General features: G+C 38.0%; 2 protein-coding genes across 7 annotated transcripts in view; one reads left to right on the top strand and one right to left on the bottom strand.

The window, feature by feature from the left end:
* Positions 1-20,435, bottom strand: part of LOC123872828 (POU domain, class 6, transcription factor 2) — a 220,366-nt gene that overhangs the window by 53,796 nt on the left and 146,135 nt on the right. For 4 of the 6 annotated variants that reach the window (XM_045917381.1, XM_045917385.1, XM_045917386.1 and 1 more), the window contains 2 exons: positions 1,444-1,582; positions 307-486 (listed from right to left, as the gene is read on the bottom strand). In XM_045917381.1, the coding sequence (XP_045773337.1) occupies positions 307-486; positions 1,444-1,582 (319 nt within the window). Of the gene's footprint in view, positions 1-306; positions 487-1,443; positions 1,583-4,836; positions 5,397-20,435 lie in introns of those variants that run through there. The other 2 variants (XM_045917384.1, XM_045917383.1) reach the window with 2 other exon arrangements.
* On the top strand, positions 10,993-14,397 carry LOC123872829. The gene is made up of 3 exons (XM_045917387.1): positions 10,993-11,141; positions 11,497-12,454; positions 14,272-14,397. The coding sequence occupies exons 1-2, from the start codon at positions 11,018-11,020 to the stop codon at positions 12,447-12,449; spliced, it is 1,077 nt and encodes a 358-aa protein (XP_045773343.1). The 5' UTR covers positions 10,993-11,017; the 3' UTR covers positions 12,450-12,454; positions 14,272-14,397.

Here is a 20,435-nt window from a genome sequence, read left to right as displayed (position 1 = left end):
GTTAGTAGATAAGTTTCTGCTTACTTGGTGCACTAACACTTAAGTTGAGTAGTGAGTTGATAACAAGGTTGTATGGACGTCGAGCTCTGAAGAGTGGCAAAAGTGCAACAATCACTGTTGCATTTGTTGACTCTACTAAATGTTGGTAAATTTTTGCTTACCTAGTGCGCTAACACTCAAGTTAAGCGGTGAGTAAAGTTGATGAAAGGGTTGGATGGATGTGGAGCTCTGAAGGTTGTTAAAAGTGATATATCCTGCAACAATCACTGTTGCATTTGTTGACTCTATTAGTAAGTTTCTGCGTACCTGGTGCGCTAACACTTAAGTTGAGCGGTGAGTTGATGACAGGGTTGGATGGCATGGACGTCAGGCCCTGGAGGTTGGCAGCCAGCTGCGACATCTGCTGGGACATTTGCTGCTGCATTTGTTGGGGCATGCTTTGCTGCATGTTGGCAAGGTTTTGCAGGTTTTGAAACATCGATGCCACTGTGGAAGAAATTGTTGTTTGAAATGTTGTTTTAAAACTTTCTAATGTGTAAGTTAAGTTCAACGAAAAAATAATTAGAACGTCTCTTTATCTTTCGAATTAGATAAAGAGGCGACGAATTTTTAGCTATGATAAAATTGTTCCACCACCATAAAGTTGTATGTATCTGTAAGATTTTCTTAGGTTATACTAGAAACGTTATTGAAACCTTTTTTAAGGCTGTTATAAACAGGCTAATATTTCGGTAATTGGTATGATTGCAATGTCTGCTGCACAATCAAGAAATATTTTTGGACTAATAAAATATAATCCTAAAATAGAATTTCGTTAGGGAATTCACGAAGTACTTATTGCTAGTCTAGGGTTTTGGCCTAATTAGTCAACTATTGGAAAGGTGTGTGGAGTTTGACAATCCGCACTTGACAAGCTTGGCGGCCTATGGCCTAAACTCTTCTCTTTCTGAGAGGTGACCCGCGCTCATTAGTGAGCATTTTTCTTTTATTTTATTCAGATACAAGTTAGCCCTTGACTGCAATCTCATCTGGTGGTAAGTGATGATGTAGTATAAGATGGAAGTGGGCTAACCTGGAAGGGGTATGGCTGTTTTCGGTAAAACCATACTCCTTTGGTTGTTACACGGCATCGTACCGGAACGCTAAATCGCTTGGCGGCACGGCTTTGTCGGTAGGGTTGTAACTAGCCACGACCGAAGCCTCCCACGAGACCAGACCCGAAATTTAGAAATCTTAAAATTCGAAACCCCTGCCGGGAATTGAAGCCGGGAGCTCCCACTAATAAGACCCCAGCGCTTACCTCTGCGCCAGGTATGGCCGTCAAAGGCAAGCTGGGTTGATCATGATGCTGATAATGTTTTAAAGGTCCCTTAAATTTTAAGGATCTCTTAAGTACCTGATAATTTAAATAAAGGGTAAGTATAAAGAGTGTTACGAACTCACTGGAGCCATTCAAGTGCGGTTGGTGCGGCGTGCGCGCGCGCGGCGACGGGGAGCGCGGCTCGGCGAGCTGCGCGCGCGCACCGCCGCCACCGCCACCCTCCGGCGAGCTCGCGCCGCTCTCACGGTCTGACTCCGCCTGCTGGGGACAAACATCTTAACATTACTGATACATACGTGCGCAGGACCACAAGTTGTTAGTAAAACCAAAAAAAAATTGTAATAAAAAAAAAACCGGCCAAGTGCGAGTCGGACTCACACACGAAGTATTATCAGCTGTAATATGATTTCAATGGAAAACTTTTCCGTGCTTACTAAAAGCGAGATTCACACACAGTTAATACTTATGGCAACAATTTTTTTAATAAATAAGAGGATACGCGACAGGTCGAGATGACAATCGGAGTATGAGGCGGACCGCACACCCGCACGTCACCCGCGCTTTCCCGCACCAAGTTAGCGCGGAGGCTGTGCGGGCGTGCTCATAGAGATAGATACACATAAAAAACGGACGACTTTCACATGATTCTTCTGATTTTAATTTCGCAACGTTTTCGCTTAAAGCGCTGGCTGCAGATATACTTATTCGTCAGCTCATTCCAGACTATATGGCATATACCTAATGTATATTACAGCCCGGTCAAAATAGTCTAAAATGAGCTTTATAAAGCCTAAATTCGTGTAAAATTAAGTACCTACCATTTTATTTTAACACTGACGTGTTTCGACGCTTGATTTATATTATTAGCGTTTGTGTGGTCTGAAATCTTATACTAAGCACATCGTAGGCGTTCCGAATCTATACTGTGGAAACTAGTTTTTTAATTATGGTCTTAGAAATAAAATATTTACTAAGTTCTTACAGATTATCTCGTTTTATATATTTTAATAGTAGAGCCACGAAAAAAACTAGGTAGCAATGAAATATCATTAATAGATAAACCTAAGGTCTTTACTTAGTGGCAAGGTATATAATATTATTATTAGATTATTATAAATTACTTGCATAATTGAATTTACAGCCGCAATAAAATTGTGAGTAATTAGTCTAAGTAAAGAGACCTTGCTCTAAGTGACATTATTCAAAAAGGGAAGTAGGTAGGTACTTAGATATTTACATACACATACCTACCGTATTAATGAATACGCGTGTTAATAAAAAGGTAAATGTTGCTTAACTTTTTATTATTTAGTTAGCCTTGTCATTTCGTTTTCTTACTTTAGGAATGGTCTTAATTTTGGCACATTTTTATAGCTTCCAGAGTAAAATATGTATTAAAAAACATCTGCCTAGAAAAGCGTGAAAATTACACTTTATAAAATTTGTATTTGAGATTGCGGTGTAGCGCGAACCAAAAAGGAAGTAAAACGCTTTACTACATTTTACACTACCTGACTCTACTCTTTGACAGTTCAACTTTTGTTTCATTTTGTTTTTGGTGAATAAATCCTATATTTTTTATTTTTTATCCATACTAATAATAGGTATAATAAATGCAACAGTGCGTCTGTCTTTTATAATTTGAGAGTCCATCAGTTTAACCGATTTTGACGAAAGTTACCTAACGAGATTTCTTGCATTATGGAGACGGCTATATGGTATTTTTGTCCCGGAAAATCAAAGAGTTCTCACGATCCGCGTGAATAAAGTTGCAGGTGTCATTTATTTTGTACAGGGATAGGTTGCATCCTGGAGACAGACAGAATGCTTTTTATCAAGGTGAATCAAAGAGTTTCCACGGGATTTTAAAAACCTGAATCCACGCGGACGCAGTACGGACATAATCTAGTTTTTTTTTAATATAAAAATAAGCGGGTCACCGGATGTTAAGTGATAACCGCCGCCCATGAACATTTGCAGCACCAGAGGAACCGCAAATGCGTTGCCGGCTAAAGTTTTGAATAACGCAGTTAATTTCTACATTGGAATCGGCGTGATATAACGCGGTATCGCAAGCCTGGCATTTGAAAGGCTGGGCCGGTTTGCTAGTAGTAATTATTTAAGTCATTAAATACAGTTTATCAAATTACCTCAAGGAAATATAAGCACCATATAAAACCAATAATTCAAACACACCATCTGTTTGTTGGGGATTATCATATTATTATAAAAACTATAAATATTAATTAATTATTTATTAATAGAAAAATTGTGATTGAAGATTTGTATAGTGGAATTAATATTCTAAAATCTAATGTTATAGGAATGTGGACCTGTGTTTGTGTGTAAAAGGTAGTAAGTGCAAGAATAAATTTTGATTGAAAGGTGCTCAATTAATTTTACTACCTATATTAAGTATTATCTTTAACATATTTTCATAAACAATTTCATATCTTCTTTCTAATATTTATAACATACTACGTTAATTACAATCGTTTGACAACGTTATTATGGAAATTGTATGTTTTACATAATTGTTCGAAAGTTAGTGCTGCTTAAAAATGTATGTATTTCTTAACTATGTATCTTTCTTAGTTTCTAAATTGAATTTTTTTCGAAACATATTCTTACCTATTATTATATTTTTATTTTTACAACTTCATAATAATATGTAATTTAAAGATGCATAGTCACGTTAGACGCTAGTATTTACGGTTAATTATGTTTTTCTTTATAAAATTATAAATTAATATCTATAAACGCTATGAATTATTGAAAGGTAATTAAATATCGACCTTGATAAATTAAATAAGGATATAGTTGATTACATTTATTATGCATAATTATTTATAGCACAAAGAACGCTCATAATGGACATAATGAAGGTAAAACACTGCGTCTTAATATTATTTGTTGTATTATAAGCAATTGTTATTACATGGTAATTAAATATTTAATTGCGGTTATTATAAAATCATGTATTTAAATAAGGAAAAAAAAAACAGTTAGGTAGTTCATGAAATCTAAATCTGAATTAAATACTAAATCAATTTTGATAAAATTTAACAATTTTAATATATTTTCCAAATTAATTAATTAATAATAATTCATGATCTCGCAAACAAACAAACACACTTTAGTGTTTATAATATCAAGTAGATTTAAGAAAACCTTGATTTTAGACAGGCTGTTTCAATTACTATATTTAATTTATTATTATTTACGATATCTGACAAGGCACTAAACTAATCCAATATATAATTATTTATTAAGTATTTTCTATCATGATTCATGAATCATCTATCTATGTTAATGATATTATTCTGTCTATTATTAATTACAACACTGCCTGGCTTGCGACGTAATTTTCTTAAGTTAATTAAAGTATAAATAATTAGATTGGATTATAATATTAATTGAATGATAAGAATGTCAATAGAAAAAACTACAATTTCAAAATTGAATTAAGTATATAAATGTTTATTTATCGAATAAAAATTAATGTAAGTACTTACAAACGACAATGTCATTCTCCCAAAACGTAGAGCAATTTTCACTCTATTTGCAAAGAATGCAGTATAACTACACTATCGTCCAATATGTCATTCTTCGGGAAATGTTCGGAATGCCCCGACGCCGGCGAACTTTTCAAACTTTGTGAAACTTTGAACAAATTCATGCAGACAATCAAAACGTCCGGAATTTTATCACTGACTATCGGAACTGACTCGAATTCGAAAAATAATATATTAACTCGATTTTCCTAATTAATTACTTGTTAAAATACAATTAGGAATTAAATTCGGAAACGTATTAATAAATCATTAATGTTTTCTATACGATACAGTTTCACTGCGATGCACGACGATTCACCGAAGTTGTTTTTCTAACACTTGTTTACTCGTCAAAAGTTGTATTGTTCGTCAAAAGTTGCTTTTCGAGGCCGGCTCGTACCGGAACCATAGACTAGAGATACCGCGGCGAAAAAGGAACACGGGCACTATCGACAAAGCGGGCACAAATTTTATTTTTTTTTCTATTTATTTATCAACGACCGGCACACATACAGCCGCGCGCCAAGTTGCACAGCGCAGAATGAAAGCGCGTCATCAGTTTAAAAAATCAACCCCTTTGGTGGTGGCTGGAAAAAAATGCGGCCCCCGAGGGCGGTGGGTGGCCCCTCCGAAATCCTTGCCAAAGCGATCGCCATCGGCCCGACTTGTCACTTGTCGAATAAGCATAATAATTAGAGTTTTCGATTAGCGTTTTAATTGCGTTTAATTACGGACCCTGTTCAATGTTCCATTCTAACTTTGATTAAAATTTTCTGTTAATAATTTTATGAACTGAGATTTATAAAGATTCTGTTGTTAATAATTAATATGGCGTGGTAAATGGTAATCTTTGAATAATAGAAACCTATACGAGTCTAGTCAACGAACTAATGAACGATGGTCTGGTGTAAAAATGAAATCGCACGCCAAGTTTTATAGTAATAAAATTTTAACAAACATAAAATTTTTGTAAATTGTTTACGACAAAAAACCGCTAAACTAATTTTCGATTAGTTTGGTCTTAACGTTGTTAATTAATAGCACCAAATTAATTAGTTATAATCGCGTAGAGAAACAAACCGGTACCTTTCGGTTTTTATTTTATACGATTTAATTTTATTGACTTACGTAAATTTTAAGTACTGACTCAGTAATTAGAAGCGATAACCGCGAGTCAGGATTCCGTTTCCAATAGATTTTATGACATTTTGCAATTCGAGTTTTTTTGCTCCGTGAGAGCCAGTCATTATTGGTAGAGATACTAAACATCTAATTAAGTGAGAACTGCCTTCATCAGCGCGGCGGAGCACTTAAGGCGTAGAACGTAAAACGCTGATAAAGTTACAGCGGTGGGCAGTGCGAGGTTAAACATGTTTCCGATCGCCGGCAGTTTGTGTATTTTTGAACAATGAAGCTTTGTGGAAGCTAACCGGCGCGGGCAAACGGAGCGGCGGAAAAATTATCACCGGCAAATAACATTCGAAATAATCAGCGGTACACGAAAAAATCAGTAATTATTCAGATGAAGTTGGACGAATGAAGGGGGTAGGGGGGCAAAGGCCGGCCAAAATAAAAACGGCGTTGCGTAGGGGTGACACCCCGCTCTCCCCTCGGCTCTACAAATGTTATCTAACTGCGTTCGCTTCGCGCCACGGCGCCGCTCCGCTCGGAATTAGCGCCCGAACCGACGAATTTTCAATTTGTAGTCGATTTTTTTCTCGGATAGTTGGTCCTAATGGAAAAGGCTAGGCGCTCGCGGCTCGCGGCCGAGGCGGCGCTCGGCGCTAGAAGCATCGGCGCCCGACACTATTACACGTCATTATTTGCTCCGCAAAGTGGGTATTATTGGGCAAGCGTTCACACACGTGTACTTGTCCGCGGCCGTGTGTGTGTAGATTTTTACTCATTAATTTTAAAACGCTCCGGATTTTTTTCAGGGCGGGTGCTAGGGGGTACGTGGGGGGTTAAAATTGGCGATGGCCGCCGGGCGGGGTGTCACCGGCGGGGGTTATTAAATAGATTGGTCCGCGGCCGAACGGAGCCGCCGATCTGCACTTGTACTCGCGTCATTAACGGGTTGAGAACCGATTTTAAATCGTGAAATAACAGCCTGTTACAGGAAAAGTTGAGCGGGGCTTATCGGACTCTCGCAGTCGTATTCTACAAGCTTAATTGCATTAAAATGTCTAAGTGTATTTTTGTAGGCGGCCGAGTCGTCGTTATCAGCGCTAATTGTGCCGCGCCTCTCAAGACGGCCGGCCGGCACACGCGCGGCCGCGATGTCGCGTCGCGCGGCGAGTGTCCGGCGAGCGCTCGCCTGAGTGCGATCGGATACACACACGCACGACGCGTTTTTTTTCTGCGGCCGTTCGGGAGGGCGGTGGGGCGATGGGGAGAGGAATTGTGAAAAATACTCGAAAAAAGGCGAAATTGTAGCAGATATATAATTAAAGTCCGACGTACAGCAACAGCGTACAGCGATGTATTATGCAGACGCGCGCTCGGGTGTCACGGCGACTCGATACGGGCCCACAACGGGTGAGAAAAATTAATTGAACAGGCATATTTTTATGCGGATGATGAACAGCGGGAATTATTGTTTTTTTTCTGTTTTTCCAAAATTAGCTATCTATAAGGAAGCTGCTGTAAATACCTACGACTGTTATTCCTCTAAGAGTTCCGTATCATTAGGGAAAATAGGGTGTAAAAAGTCGTAATTACCTTTACGACTTTTTACATTGTAATTTTCTTTGTACGCACAAAAAAGGCCAAATTTAATGCGAATGATGAAGAGCTGGTTTACGATAGTTAGCTACCAAATACCGATCAATATCCTGTAATCTTGTGGATATAACTATTATTCTGTTATAGTTTGATATTCAAGACTTAACTCACAATAACCAAAAATTAAATTAAACAAGTGTAAATTAAAAATTTATAACTCCACCGACAAGTGAAGGTTACATACAGTAACTAGAAAAGAGCTGATAACTTTCAAACGGCTGAACCGATTTTCTTGGATTATAGCTTCTTGGCTATAATCCATGAAAATCGGTTCACACCTCAAAACACTCTCGATCAAGCCACCTTTCAAACAAAAAAAAACTAAATTAAAATCGGTTCATTAGCTTAGGAGCTACGATGCCACAGACAGATACACAGATACACACGTCAAACTTATAACACCCCTCTTTTTGGGTCGGGGGTTAAAAATCCAACTAAAAATCTGTGCCCCTACGAAGCCGGGGCGGGTCGCTAGTGTAAAATAAATAATTTTTAATTGGAGTGTTGGCAGCTTTTGATTAACTTCCTTAATTTCAGTGGGTTTACGGAACTAGGATGGTAATGATGCCCTCGACTGCTGATTGAGGTTTTTAGCGGATCACCGTCCATCGCTGAAGCACCTACGCGATTCAATATTTCATATAATTAGAGAAATATTTTATTAACTATTCGAAATTTATGAAATTAATTAATTTAGGTTATAGCGATGATTAAGTGTATGCGTGGACTTGATATCGGTAATGCATTTTGAAGCTTTTCAAGTAGTAACATATATAAGTACAGAAATATCTTTAGTATGTACTTACATATTTTGTCTATATACATCCTCCTCCTATTCCGGAGGTCGGGGGTTCGATCCCGGGCATGCACGTCTAACTTTTTGGAGTTGTGTGCATTTTAAGCAAATAAAATATCATTTGCTTGAAAGAAAACATCGTGAGAAAACCTTCATGCCTGAGAGTTCTCTAATGTTCTCATAGGTGTTTGAAGTATAGCTTTTCATTCTGAAATGAGACCTGTAGGTAGTACCTACGGGTCTCATCTCAGAATGAAAAGGTACTCAGTAGTGGGCCGGCAATTACACGGCTGCCCAAGAAAGGTGTGTTTTTTCAGGCTTCATGTATTGAGTAATATGTGACTTTTACTGTGTATGTGAGGTATGTTTGTATGTGAGTTTCTTTATTTCACCATAACTTCTAAATACCTGAACATTTGGATGTGTGGGGTATCGTTAGTATCCTTACGTACGCGTCATCTCGAGTGACTTGGCTTTTGAAAAATAAAACAACAGGTCGTGTTTTTTTAAATTCTAATAAGACTTGTTTTTATCTAGTTTCTCAAGCCCTAAATGTCTAGGGCTACACTTCACCGATGCGTAGACACAGATAAGAGCAGTCTCACGCGTTCATCACAGCTGTAACCTCGTTACAGAGCGATAAATGAACGTAATTGAAAGGAAATTACGCAATAAATGGGAGTTATTATTGAATTTAATGTCAAATTAATCGCGAGCCCCCTCTAACCATCTGTCGTGCTAACCCCCCCACTGCGGTGCTCCAACAATGAATTTTATTAACAATTAATTTAGTATGATTATGTTTTGTTATTTTTTTAAGTGCTTTTTATTGGTTCCGTAACCAAAGGGTGCCAACGGGACTCTATTGTGCTATTACGAAGACTCCGATGTCCGTCCGTCCGTCCGTCCATCCGTCTGTCAGTGTTCCTATCAGCAGCCTGTATCTCATAAACTCTAATAGGTAGACAGTTGAAATTTCAAAATGGCTGTCATAAAATTTAAAAAATATAAAAAAAGCGTTATGTCTTATACGATCTTGGATTGTATCTTCACTTACCACCAGGTAAGATCGCAGTCAAGGGCTAACTAGTGTCCATAATAATAATAAAAAATAAGAACTCCAATATTTTCATACACGCGCGTGCGTCGAGCGTTTGACGTCACTTAATTTTTTAAATCAGACCCCCGCAGTGCAACGCATGGGCACTCCGCATTCAGTCTATTGCTAAACGTTCGAGTGCTAAATTCAAATTTTTGAATTTCAATTGCCGTTCTATTTTTAGGGGTGTGCAATTATCGATAATTACTTCTTTATAGGACCGAGTGCTTAATGGTGCTTGTGATATTAAAAAAAAATGGTGCTTTTCATCGAACTCAATAATGTATAGAGTCATTTGAATGTTTTTATCCTCAGTACATTATTACGGTCATTGTTATGTAAATAACTACATAAGCTAAGTTCGACGTAGAATGATTAATTTTTCGCATGATGTATTCGTAGGAAGAGTCAGGCCTCTATGCATCGTGAGTTCAGTAGGATTTCCCATCATCTCTTATTTAACCCTCTTATGGTCAATAATTTATATAGGTAAAGAATCTTAGTGAAATTCCTTTAAAACTCTACCTATTATGTTGATCTCTACCTCCACAGAAAAAAAACATTAAATTCTAATTTTTACTGAGAAATATTTTATAATATAGGTACCTCTACCTACCTATATAGGGTGTTTGGTAATTAGTATATAATGACGACACGTACCCATGCTACTTTGATCTGATAAATACAATGCTGAAGTAAAATGACGAAATAAAATTATAAAAATTTCCATACAAAATTTTAAATTTTTTTTATGACGAAGTTTTCATGGCCACAATGTGCCCTAACTCACTGAGATCGTTGGCCTCGGCCCATCTAAAGATGGCCAACGATCTCAGTGAGTTAGGGCACGTTAGGGTCATGAAAACTTTGACTAATTTTTTTTTAAATTTTGTATAGTTATAATTTTATTTCGTCATTATACTTCAGCATTGTGTTTGTCAGATCAAAGTATCATGGGTATGTGTCGTCATTATATACTAATTACCAAACACCCCGTATAGGTACATACCTATAATAATTAGAGATTTGACAGTCATTTGAAGAATGTTACCAAGTAGATTTAAAGAGCAATTTCCACTGGTCTATAAATTAAAAAAAAAAAGCTTCGGAGTCATTTTTTTTAAATTCATTGTATATCTACTCTATAGCTAAAATTTTAACTGTAGCAAAAAATAGTACAATTTTTAACAAATCCTACTACAAAATTATTACTATACCTTGGTACTAACAAAAAACAGGAATGTCCATGTTCGGGGTGAATTATATATTCTTTGCTTCATTATTCATATATGATTTTATACACTGTAGTTTCCCTATTTACTCGGTAACCTCGCACAATTTTTAAAGATTTTTTAAAACAATTCAAAACTAGTTTCCGATACATTCTCCCCCACTCCGCCATCTTGGCCTGCGCTCATTCCTTTTTTGTGCGCGGTAACGATCGCACGCGCCTTCCGAGCATCATGCCGAAAAGAAGTGCGCAGTCTCAAATTGAGAAATACGAAAGAAAAATAAGGAAAATCGAAGAAAAAGAGAAAAGAAGGCGGAGAATTATTTCTCCGATTGAATCGTCGTCGGACGAAGAAGGTTAGTAAAGTGTTTTTTTGTTATTATTGTGTCAAAAGTACCTTTACAAAAGTACTAAGTACCTTTTAGTGAAGTGAAAGTAAACATAGGTTTTGGAATGCACTGGGATTGACTGCGAGTCAATAACTTTGACATACCCCAAAACTAGATATTATCAAATCGTTATGACCAATGAGGCATCGGGGTTGACTGCGAGTCTCCAACGATGACCTAAGCAGAAAATACGTACATTCTAAAATAGATGTAACGTTCCTCTGCGACCTCCTAAAAGATAATTCTTTTTCGAAGTTTTATCTTTTTCATTCTACCCACAAGTTTTTATTTTCATAAATAAAATTGCTAATTGTAGTTTTAGATACCGGAGATCATGGACAAAACTGTGACGCGATCCCGGAGTCAGCATTAGCTGCCCCAGAAATCACACAAGAGGCGGAGCCGTTATCTAACGATAACCCCGACCAAAATGAGGGCGGGGCTGGGCCTGACCTTCACGAGGAAGCCCCCGCTAGTGATTTGCCAGATTTGGACCCAGAATTACTGGATGCCCTTGGGGAGTCCACGTCCGACTCACCCGACTACGGAGAAAAAATTCACGACAGTTTATCAAAATTGTGGCTACCTTTACTTCGGAAAGGTATGCCCAAGGAAAACAAGGACAAATTATTAAAAGAATACCTAATTCCAGACAACTGTAGACTTCTACAGGCGCCTAAACTAAACGCAGAGATTTCGGCCGCGATACCGGACATGGTTCGTAATCGCGATAAGACGCTCACTGCATCGCAACAACAGCTGGGTTCGGGAATCACCGCCATCAACAGAGGCGTTGATTTGCTCTTAAAGAGCGATAACAAGGTCCAAGCAATGAAACATTTTAGCAACGGTTGCAGATTGCTTTGTGATTCGCACTACTTAGCGACCCAAGGTAGAATAAAACTGATAAGCCCCAGTTTAGATAAATCGTTCTTACAGTTGGTTAACGAATCTGAACGAGATGACTCATTGTTTGGCTCGAAGCTATCGGAGAAGATAAAAGCCGCCAAAGCCATCGAGAAGCAGGGCCTTTCAATCAAAAAACCTGCTAAACCCCAAAAAACCACTGCCCAGCCGTCCGGCTCTCGATCATCTTCCTACCAGGGAAACTGGCACGCGCCGCCTCGGTACCCGGCGAACAGGGGGGGGCGCGGAGGTTACAGCAGGAGGCCAACGACCTCGGGAACTCGCCGGCCTTACACAGCGTCAGCGCAGCAGCCGCAGCGAGCTGCATCTCAGGGGAAGCCCCCTGCCCCAGCGCAGAATCACCATTAGCACAGGTACATACAGGCCGACTTACTCATTTTTATGATTGTTGGTTAAAAATAACTAATAATAGTGTTGTACTAGATTGGGTTAAACACGGCTATGCTATACCATTTCGAACTGTAGTAAATCAGTCTATAATACCTCAAAATAGCTTTTCACATTCTGAAAACTTAGAAATGCTTGAAGCAATTAATAAATTAATAGCAATAGGAGCTATATCTGAGTGCAAGGGGACAAAAGATCAATTCATATCTAAGATATTTCTTACTCCGAAACCTAACGGTGACAAACGTTTTATATTAAATTTAAAACCCCTAAATAAATTTATCGCTAATGATCACTTCAAAATGGAAGATTATCGGACTGTATGTAAATTAATTCCACGTGGTGGATACTTAGCCACCATAGATCTTAAAGATGCATATTTTCTCGTACCTGTCCGGTCTTCGGACCGCAAGTATTTAAGATTTCATTTTAAGCCTCATAATTCATCTAAAACATATACGTACGGCTTTAATGGCCTCCCGTTTGGCTTATCAGTGGCCCCACGTGTATTTACTAAGATCATGAGGGAAGTGTTGGCTTATCTTAGAAATCGTGGCTTTCAGTCGGTATGTTACTTAGATGACATTTTGTGTATCAGTGACACATATGATCAATGCTTAGATAACGTTAACGAAACGTTAAAGATATTGCATTGTCTAGGATTCGTCGTCAATTACGATAAGAGCAATTTAACGCCGCAACAATCTCGCAAGTTCCTAGGTTTTGTGTATGACACCAAAAGTCTTAGCATATACCTTCCCACCGATAAGCGTTTTAAAATCGCCGAGTTGGTTGCAAAGTTTACTAGTTTACCAGCCTGTTCTATTCGTGAATTTGCTCATCTTATCGGAGTTTTAGTTGCAGCTTGCCCGGCAGCTAAGTATGCATGGATGTATACCAAGATTTTAGAGCGGCAGAAATACCTAGCCCTGCGTAAGTATGGTAATTACGAAGCGAAAATCAAGCTGTCGAATGTTATATTAGATGATTTAAACTGGTGGTCTTTAAATATTGATACTACATCCAATTTTATAAGGCAACCTAACTTCAAACTCGAAATCTATTCCGATGCGTCTAGAACAGGCTGGGGGGCTGTATGTAAAAATAACCAAGTTAGTGGCAGATGGAAAGCCACAGAGAAAGCGAACCATATCAATTACCTGGAATTAATGGCCGCTTTTCTGGGCTTGAAGTCGTTTGCTAGCGATGTAACTGACTGTGCAATATTACTACGCATAGATAACACAACCGCAATAAGCTATGTGAACCGTATGGGGGGCATACAATATCCCCACCTCAACGATTTAGCTAGAGTGCTTTGGAAATGGTGTGAACAACGCGGACTTTGGATATTCGCATCGTATGTGAATACCAAAGAAAACTGCGCAGACGCCGCCTCCAGAGTAATCAATCCGGATACCGAATGGTCACTTTCTGACGAGGCTTTCCATGATATCACACAATATTTTGGCCAACCAGAAATAGATTTATTCGCGTCACGTGACAATGCGAAGTGTTCCAGATTTGTCTCATGGAAACCAGACCCTGATGCGGTATCCGTCGACGCATTCACGGTGAACTGGCATGCAGAATATTTTTACGCCTTTCCACCATTTTCGCTAATACTTAAATGCCTTAGGAAAATCATTGATGATAAAGCAGACGGTATACTGGTATATCCTCACTGGCCTTCGCAGCCGTGGTTCCCACTACTGCAAAGCTTAATAGTTTCAGATGTGCATTATTTAAATCCCAATAAAAACCTCTTGCAATCTCATTTCAGAGATCATCATCCCTTGCACAAGCGCCTTACCCTGGCTGTCGCGAGGCTCTGCGGCAGTCGTTCATCCGAAAAGGCGCCTGTCCTGCATCGTCTACACTGATGTTAGCTTCGCTCTCTGACAGTACTGTAAAACAGTATAACACTTCGCTTAAGCTGTGGTGGCAATATTGCGTCGAGAACAACGTTGACGTGTTCGAACCCTCGAAAAAATTCATACTTACATTCCTAACAACACAATTTAATAATGGTTGTGCGTATGGCAGTTTAAATTCTCACCGTTCTGCTTTGTCAGCATTTATAGGTAATAACATCGGCTCTGATGAGTGTGTGAAGCGCCTTCTTAAAGGTGCATACAAATCGAGGCCTGTGCAATCCAAATATTCGAGCACTTGGGATCCTCAAGTTGTGTTAAACCTTATTTCAACATGGTTTCCTAATACCGAGCTTTCCCTCGAAAAAATCACGAAAAAACTCGTAGTCTGTTTAGCACTGTGTACCGCTCACAGGGTACAAACGCTGTCTCTCATTAAGCTCGACAATATCAAGTTTTCCGAGAACGGCGTCAAGATAATGATAACAGACCTTATAAAAACGTCTGCTCCTGGTAGGAATCAACCAGTTTTGTGCCTGCCATACTTCAGAGAAAATGTAAGTATTTGCCCAGCTACCGTTCTCTCAGATTACATTTCTAAAACTAGAAATATAAGACCTGAGGGAACAGATACGCTACTGTTGACACATAAGCGGCCACATAAACCTGCTACGACGCAATCCATCAGCAGGTGGATAAAGCAAGTGCTGTCAGAGAGTGGTGTAGACGTCGGGGTATTCGGTGCGCACAGTACGCGCCACGCGTCTACTTCGGCCGCGAGCTCTGCTGGCGTCAATATCGAAACTATCCGTAAAACCGCAGGCTGGACTAGCTCCTCTGACTCATTTGCTCGATTCTACAACAGAATTATCCTGGACGAAGGAGAATTCGCCCGATCAGTTTGTTTACGCAATCAATAAACTAATATACGAATTAATTAATTGATTAATGGTTGATTAGAACAGTGAACTAGTTACTTAGATTAATAAGAACTAGGTGGGTAATTACATGTAATTATTAAAATACTTACATACTAAGTTGATTTGTATCATAAATAAAACAATAACAATAACAGATTATACCTACTTTTAATTCCAAAACTTTCTCCTCTGAACATCTACAGTGTATAAAATCATATATGAATAATGAAGCAAAGAATATATAATAAGTGATCAAACGAACTTCCAAGTGAAGTTCGATCATTATTATATGAGTTGCTTCATTAGAATATATGATCTCCCTCCCTCCCGTGCATGGCTTATCCCAAATAATAGAAAGTTTTGTACATGTTACACTACATACTCTAAAATAATGAGCGCAGGCCAAGATGGCGGAGTGGGGGAGAATGTATCGGAAACTAGTTTTGAATTGTTTTAAAAAATCTTTAAAAATTGTGCGAGGTTACCGAGTAAATAGGGAAACTACAGTGTATAAAATCATATATTCTAATGAAGCAACTCATATAATAATGATCGAACTTCACTTGGAAGTTCGTTTGATCACTTATTGTTGGCTTCTTTTTGCGCCCTTTTAGCACGCACGCTGCACAGGAGAGGGCATTGTCGTTGTTACCCCAAAAATACTGACTATTTTACTCAGTACTTCTATACTATATAATACTAGCTGACGCCCGCGACTTCGTCCTTGTGGATTTAGGTTTTTCGAAATCCCGTGGGAACTCTTTGGTTTTCCGGGATAAAAAGTAGCCTATGTGCTAATCCAGGATATTATCTATCTCCATTCCGAATTTCAGCCAAATCGGTCCAGTGGTTTTTGCGTGAAGGAGTAACAAACATACATACACACACACACACACACACACACACACACACACACACACACACACACACACACATACAAACTTTCTCCTTTATAGTATTAGTGTGAAGTGTGATGTGATGTGATTAGTGTGATTGTAAAGAGATAAAGTTTGTGGATGTGAGAAGTAAAATTTAGAAATTCGCTCCGGTACAAGAAACACGTAGGTACTAAACGCTGTTTTTTATGTAACCACAAGTGTAAATTAAAACTTTATAATACCCCCGACAAGTGAAGGTTACAGTAACTAGAAAAGAGCTGATAGCTTTCAAACGGCTGAACCGACTTTCTTTGATTATAATAGCTAAGAACACTCTCGATCAAGCCAAGCCACCTTTCAACCAAAAAAAAGTAAATTAAAATCGGTTCATTAGATTAGGAGCTACGATGCCACAGGCAGATACACAAACTTATAACACCCCTCTTTTTGGGTCGGGGGTTTACAAATTCACAGTTATCGGATTTTTAGATTTGTTCGTGCTTAAGATACTGCTATCACTCAAATTTCAAATTATAGGTCAATAGGAAGTAAGTACCTAACCTATAAGTAGGTTTCGATTCCCTTGATGGACCTTGAGACAGGAAGACTTACGAAGTGATCCTATAAAGGTTCCTTTTTCTCTGGAGAAACGGAACCCTAAAAAAATTCGTTTCTATTTAACCCTGAGTTCCGAAACCCAAAAAATTGCATTAGATCTGTGTTTTAACTTTGAACGTACAGCAGTACCTATTTACTCGTCCATTTACATCGTCCTTGTAAAAAGACTTAGCTTAAAAATAAATTGGCGATCGAATAAAAGCCTACAGCCACACCCCCTCGTTCAATCGGAGTGCGGGGCGAGCAGTAGTTTTTCAAATATGCAATTTACTGATTTAAAAAAAAAGAAAAGCCGGACAGGTCGCCCGAACGGACCATGGAAAATGGCGCAAAAAAGGAAGAAAACGCCATGGAAAAATAGTAGGCTTGTAGGTATGGTAAGTAGGTATGTAGCCATTGGAATCACACTATCACACTAATATTATAAAGGCGAAAGTTTGTGTGTTTGTGTGTATGTGTGTGTTTGTATGTATGCATGTATTTGTGTGTGTGTGTGTATGTTTGTTACTCCTTCACGCAAAACCACTGGACAGATTTGGCTGAAATTCAGAATGGAGATAGATAATATCCTGGATTAGCACATAAGCTTTTTTTATCCCGGAAAACCAAAGAGTTCCCATGGGATTTCGAAAAACCTAAATCCATGTGGACGAAGTCGCGGGCGTCAGCTAGTTTATTGATAAAGTAGCTAACCTCCGCGACTTCATCCGCGTGGACCACACAAATTTTACCCCCTTAGGGGTAGGAATTTCAAAAATTCTTTCTTAGCTGATGTGTACGTCATAAAAGTTTACATACCAAATTGCAGCCCGATCTATTCAGTAGATTGAGCTGTGCGTTGATTGATCAGTCAGTCAGTTTATATAAATATACTAGCGACCCGCCCCAGCTTCGCACGGGTAGCTTATTAAAAATTTCGCAGGGGTTTATTAAAAAAAAATAGCCCTGTCACTCAGGAATAATGTAGCTTTCAGCTGGTGAAAGAATTTTCAAAATGGGTTTAGAAGTTCCTTCACTTGACTGCATTATCATATAGTGATATGATGGTAACCACGTGGTGATATTCGATATCGAGAGCTAACTTCTAATGAAATAAAAAATAGTTGCAAAACTAAAATTTCTTAAAGGTTACGTTGCTAACAAATAAAACTACCTAAGTATAAAGAATATGGACAGTCATAAAAAATGGAAGCTCGATAATTATATATCATCCCTAAGACGTTACGAAAAAACGCGAGGCAATTACTAAATTCAATAGAAAATTCACACTGTCATTACTATGACAGTATAAACACACAATTTCTGAACGTTTAAAGCGGTCACGTAAGCTGAACTATTCTTTTACAGCCCAAACCTTGTATTAACTGCGAACAACAACACAGTTAGAGACTGGTAAACTAGCATTAAAAAGCTTTCACGCTATATTCGTCTTTAACTCTCTTTAATAAAGCAGATATTAGCGTGGTACAAATGAAATAGAAGTAGTAATTTGCCGCCCTATAAAAGCAAATAAGAACACCATTATATAAAACATTATAGGGCGACATTAAAAACACATAGAAAGAAATGTAGGCGACAATTAAAGCTACAGTTCGCAATTAAAATAATGGCTGTCACACCTATAAGACAATTAGGTGGTAGAAATGGTAGGAATAATAATATTATGTTTTGGTAGAGCCATTCGTTAATTAGGGCTAATCAAAAGCGATACGTTTATTATTATGGTAGTTTTTCGCGGTCTCCTGGTAGAAAGTAATGAAAGCTAATTATGTATGCTGGGCTTAAAATCGGGCCCAGGGGTGATTTTTGGTCATTAACTTTGTTGTGGCTTGTCGCAGCGATTAGGTACGGTTTACGTATTTTTAATGAAGTTTTTTTCGTGACGAATTACTGGGTTTTTTTTAATGATACGTACCTACTTACAATTTTAATTTGATAAAGATCAAGGCATGGACTGAGTAAAAAAATCTAAGATTATTAAGTATTTACCTACAGAAAAAAGGTTCTTGCGAAAGCAGTCCTTTGTTTTTTAGTTCGTAAAGGTTTGGACGCAACTTCGATCTCTCAGTGCCCTCAGTATAAGATTTTGCTTCTGACCAACGTTGATAGTATTTGAGAGTCGAATCACTTTAGCGTTAAAGTAAAATGGCCCTTAACAGCCTTGTTTTAATGCTCAAGTTTGTACATATATTTACAGTCAGCGGAAACGTTGCGAAATTAAAATCAATGATACTGAATTTTTGACTTTAAACCAAGCACATTCAGGTCCATTTTACTTTGACGTTATTTTGTTTCGACTCTCGAATACTATCAAAATTGGTGAGAAGTTAAATCTCTTGCTAGTGTCACTATGACTTATTTTTTTCCGCGCTTAGATTGCAGTTTGTCAATGTAGGAAATAGTTGGATGAGGTAAAATTAAATTATACCTATTAATAACTTGTGTTTTATTTTAGTAGTAGAAAATGTATTTCTCGCATAAAAATGTCATAACATAATGTTAATAGCACTTACAGACATTACGTGGCAGGTGTTCCAAATCCAAGTAACTTAAAAGATCACGTTTTCATTCAGAATAATTTATATATAGGTGTATATTATTAGTCTTTAGTAGGAAAGCAGAATCATGAATGCTTGGACAAATCCCTTTACATGGACAAGAATTTTGTATACAAATAATTTCAGCCACTTAAATACAAAACAGAAAACATGAATGAAATTATTATTTTAAATACCTAGTCTTGTTTAAAAACCAAGCCTCAAAACCAAAGACCGATCACAATGTATTCAAAATACATGTTTATTAGGACTATTAATGCTTTTATCATAAAAACATGACATGGTATTAAATATACCTACCTAGCTATCAATATTATTTAATTAGTAATACCTATTGTTATAATATGGGAAATGCCATAAGTTACTATAAATTGTGGTAGGTACGACGGGATTCCTCGAAGTTTATCGCGAGGAAAAGATTCAAAAATTAATTCACAACCATGACGGGTATACCTACGGGTTTTCGAAGTTTGCAAGCCAGGGAAATCAAAAAGCTGCTTCAAAGAATGTCACGTATGCGATGTTGGTATGTGGTTATGTTTGTATTGTTTTGTGAAAAAAAAGCGCACGTAATAGTTACAAAACAAGTTTAGCTGTAATACTTAGTATTCTGAGAATGCTTCAGTGGTCAATGGTAGTGGTCAGTTATTGAATTGATTTCTCGAAGTAAACGATACATGTTTTCAGGACTGTTAAATCACTAGGTGACGCCCTCGATTTCACTTGCGTGGAATTGCAAGTAATCCCGTAAAGTATAATCCCGTGGGAACTCAAATTTTGGCGGATGAAATGTATGCCCATTCTATGCCCATCTCCAGGATATAATAGACTAGATGATGCCCGCGACTTCATCCGCGTGGATTTAGGATTTTCGAAATCCCGTGGGAACTCTTTGATTTTCCGGGATAAAAAGTAGCCCATGTGCTAATCCTGGATATTATCTATCTCCATTCCAAATTTCAGCCAAATCCGGCCAGTAGTTTTTGCGTGAAGGAGTAACAAACATACACACACACACACACACACATACACACACACACACACATACACACACACATACACACAAACTTTCGCCTTTACAATATTATTAGTGTGAAGT

Source organism: Maniola jurtina, chromosome 15, assembly GCF_905333055.1.
Source record: "Maniola jurtina chromosome 15, ilManJurt1.1, whole genome shotgun sequence".
Lineage (NCBI taxonomy): Eukaryota > Metazoa > Arthropoda > Insecta > Lepidoptera > Nymphalidae > Maniola > Maniola jurtina.
Note: the sequence above shows the minus strand (reverse complement) of the source record. Positions and strands in the feature narration are given on the sequence as shown.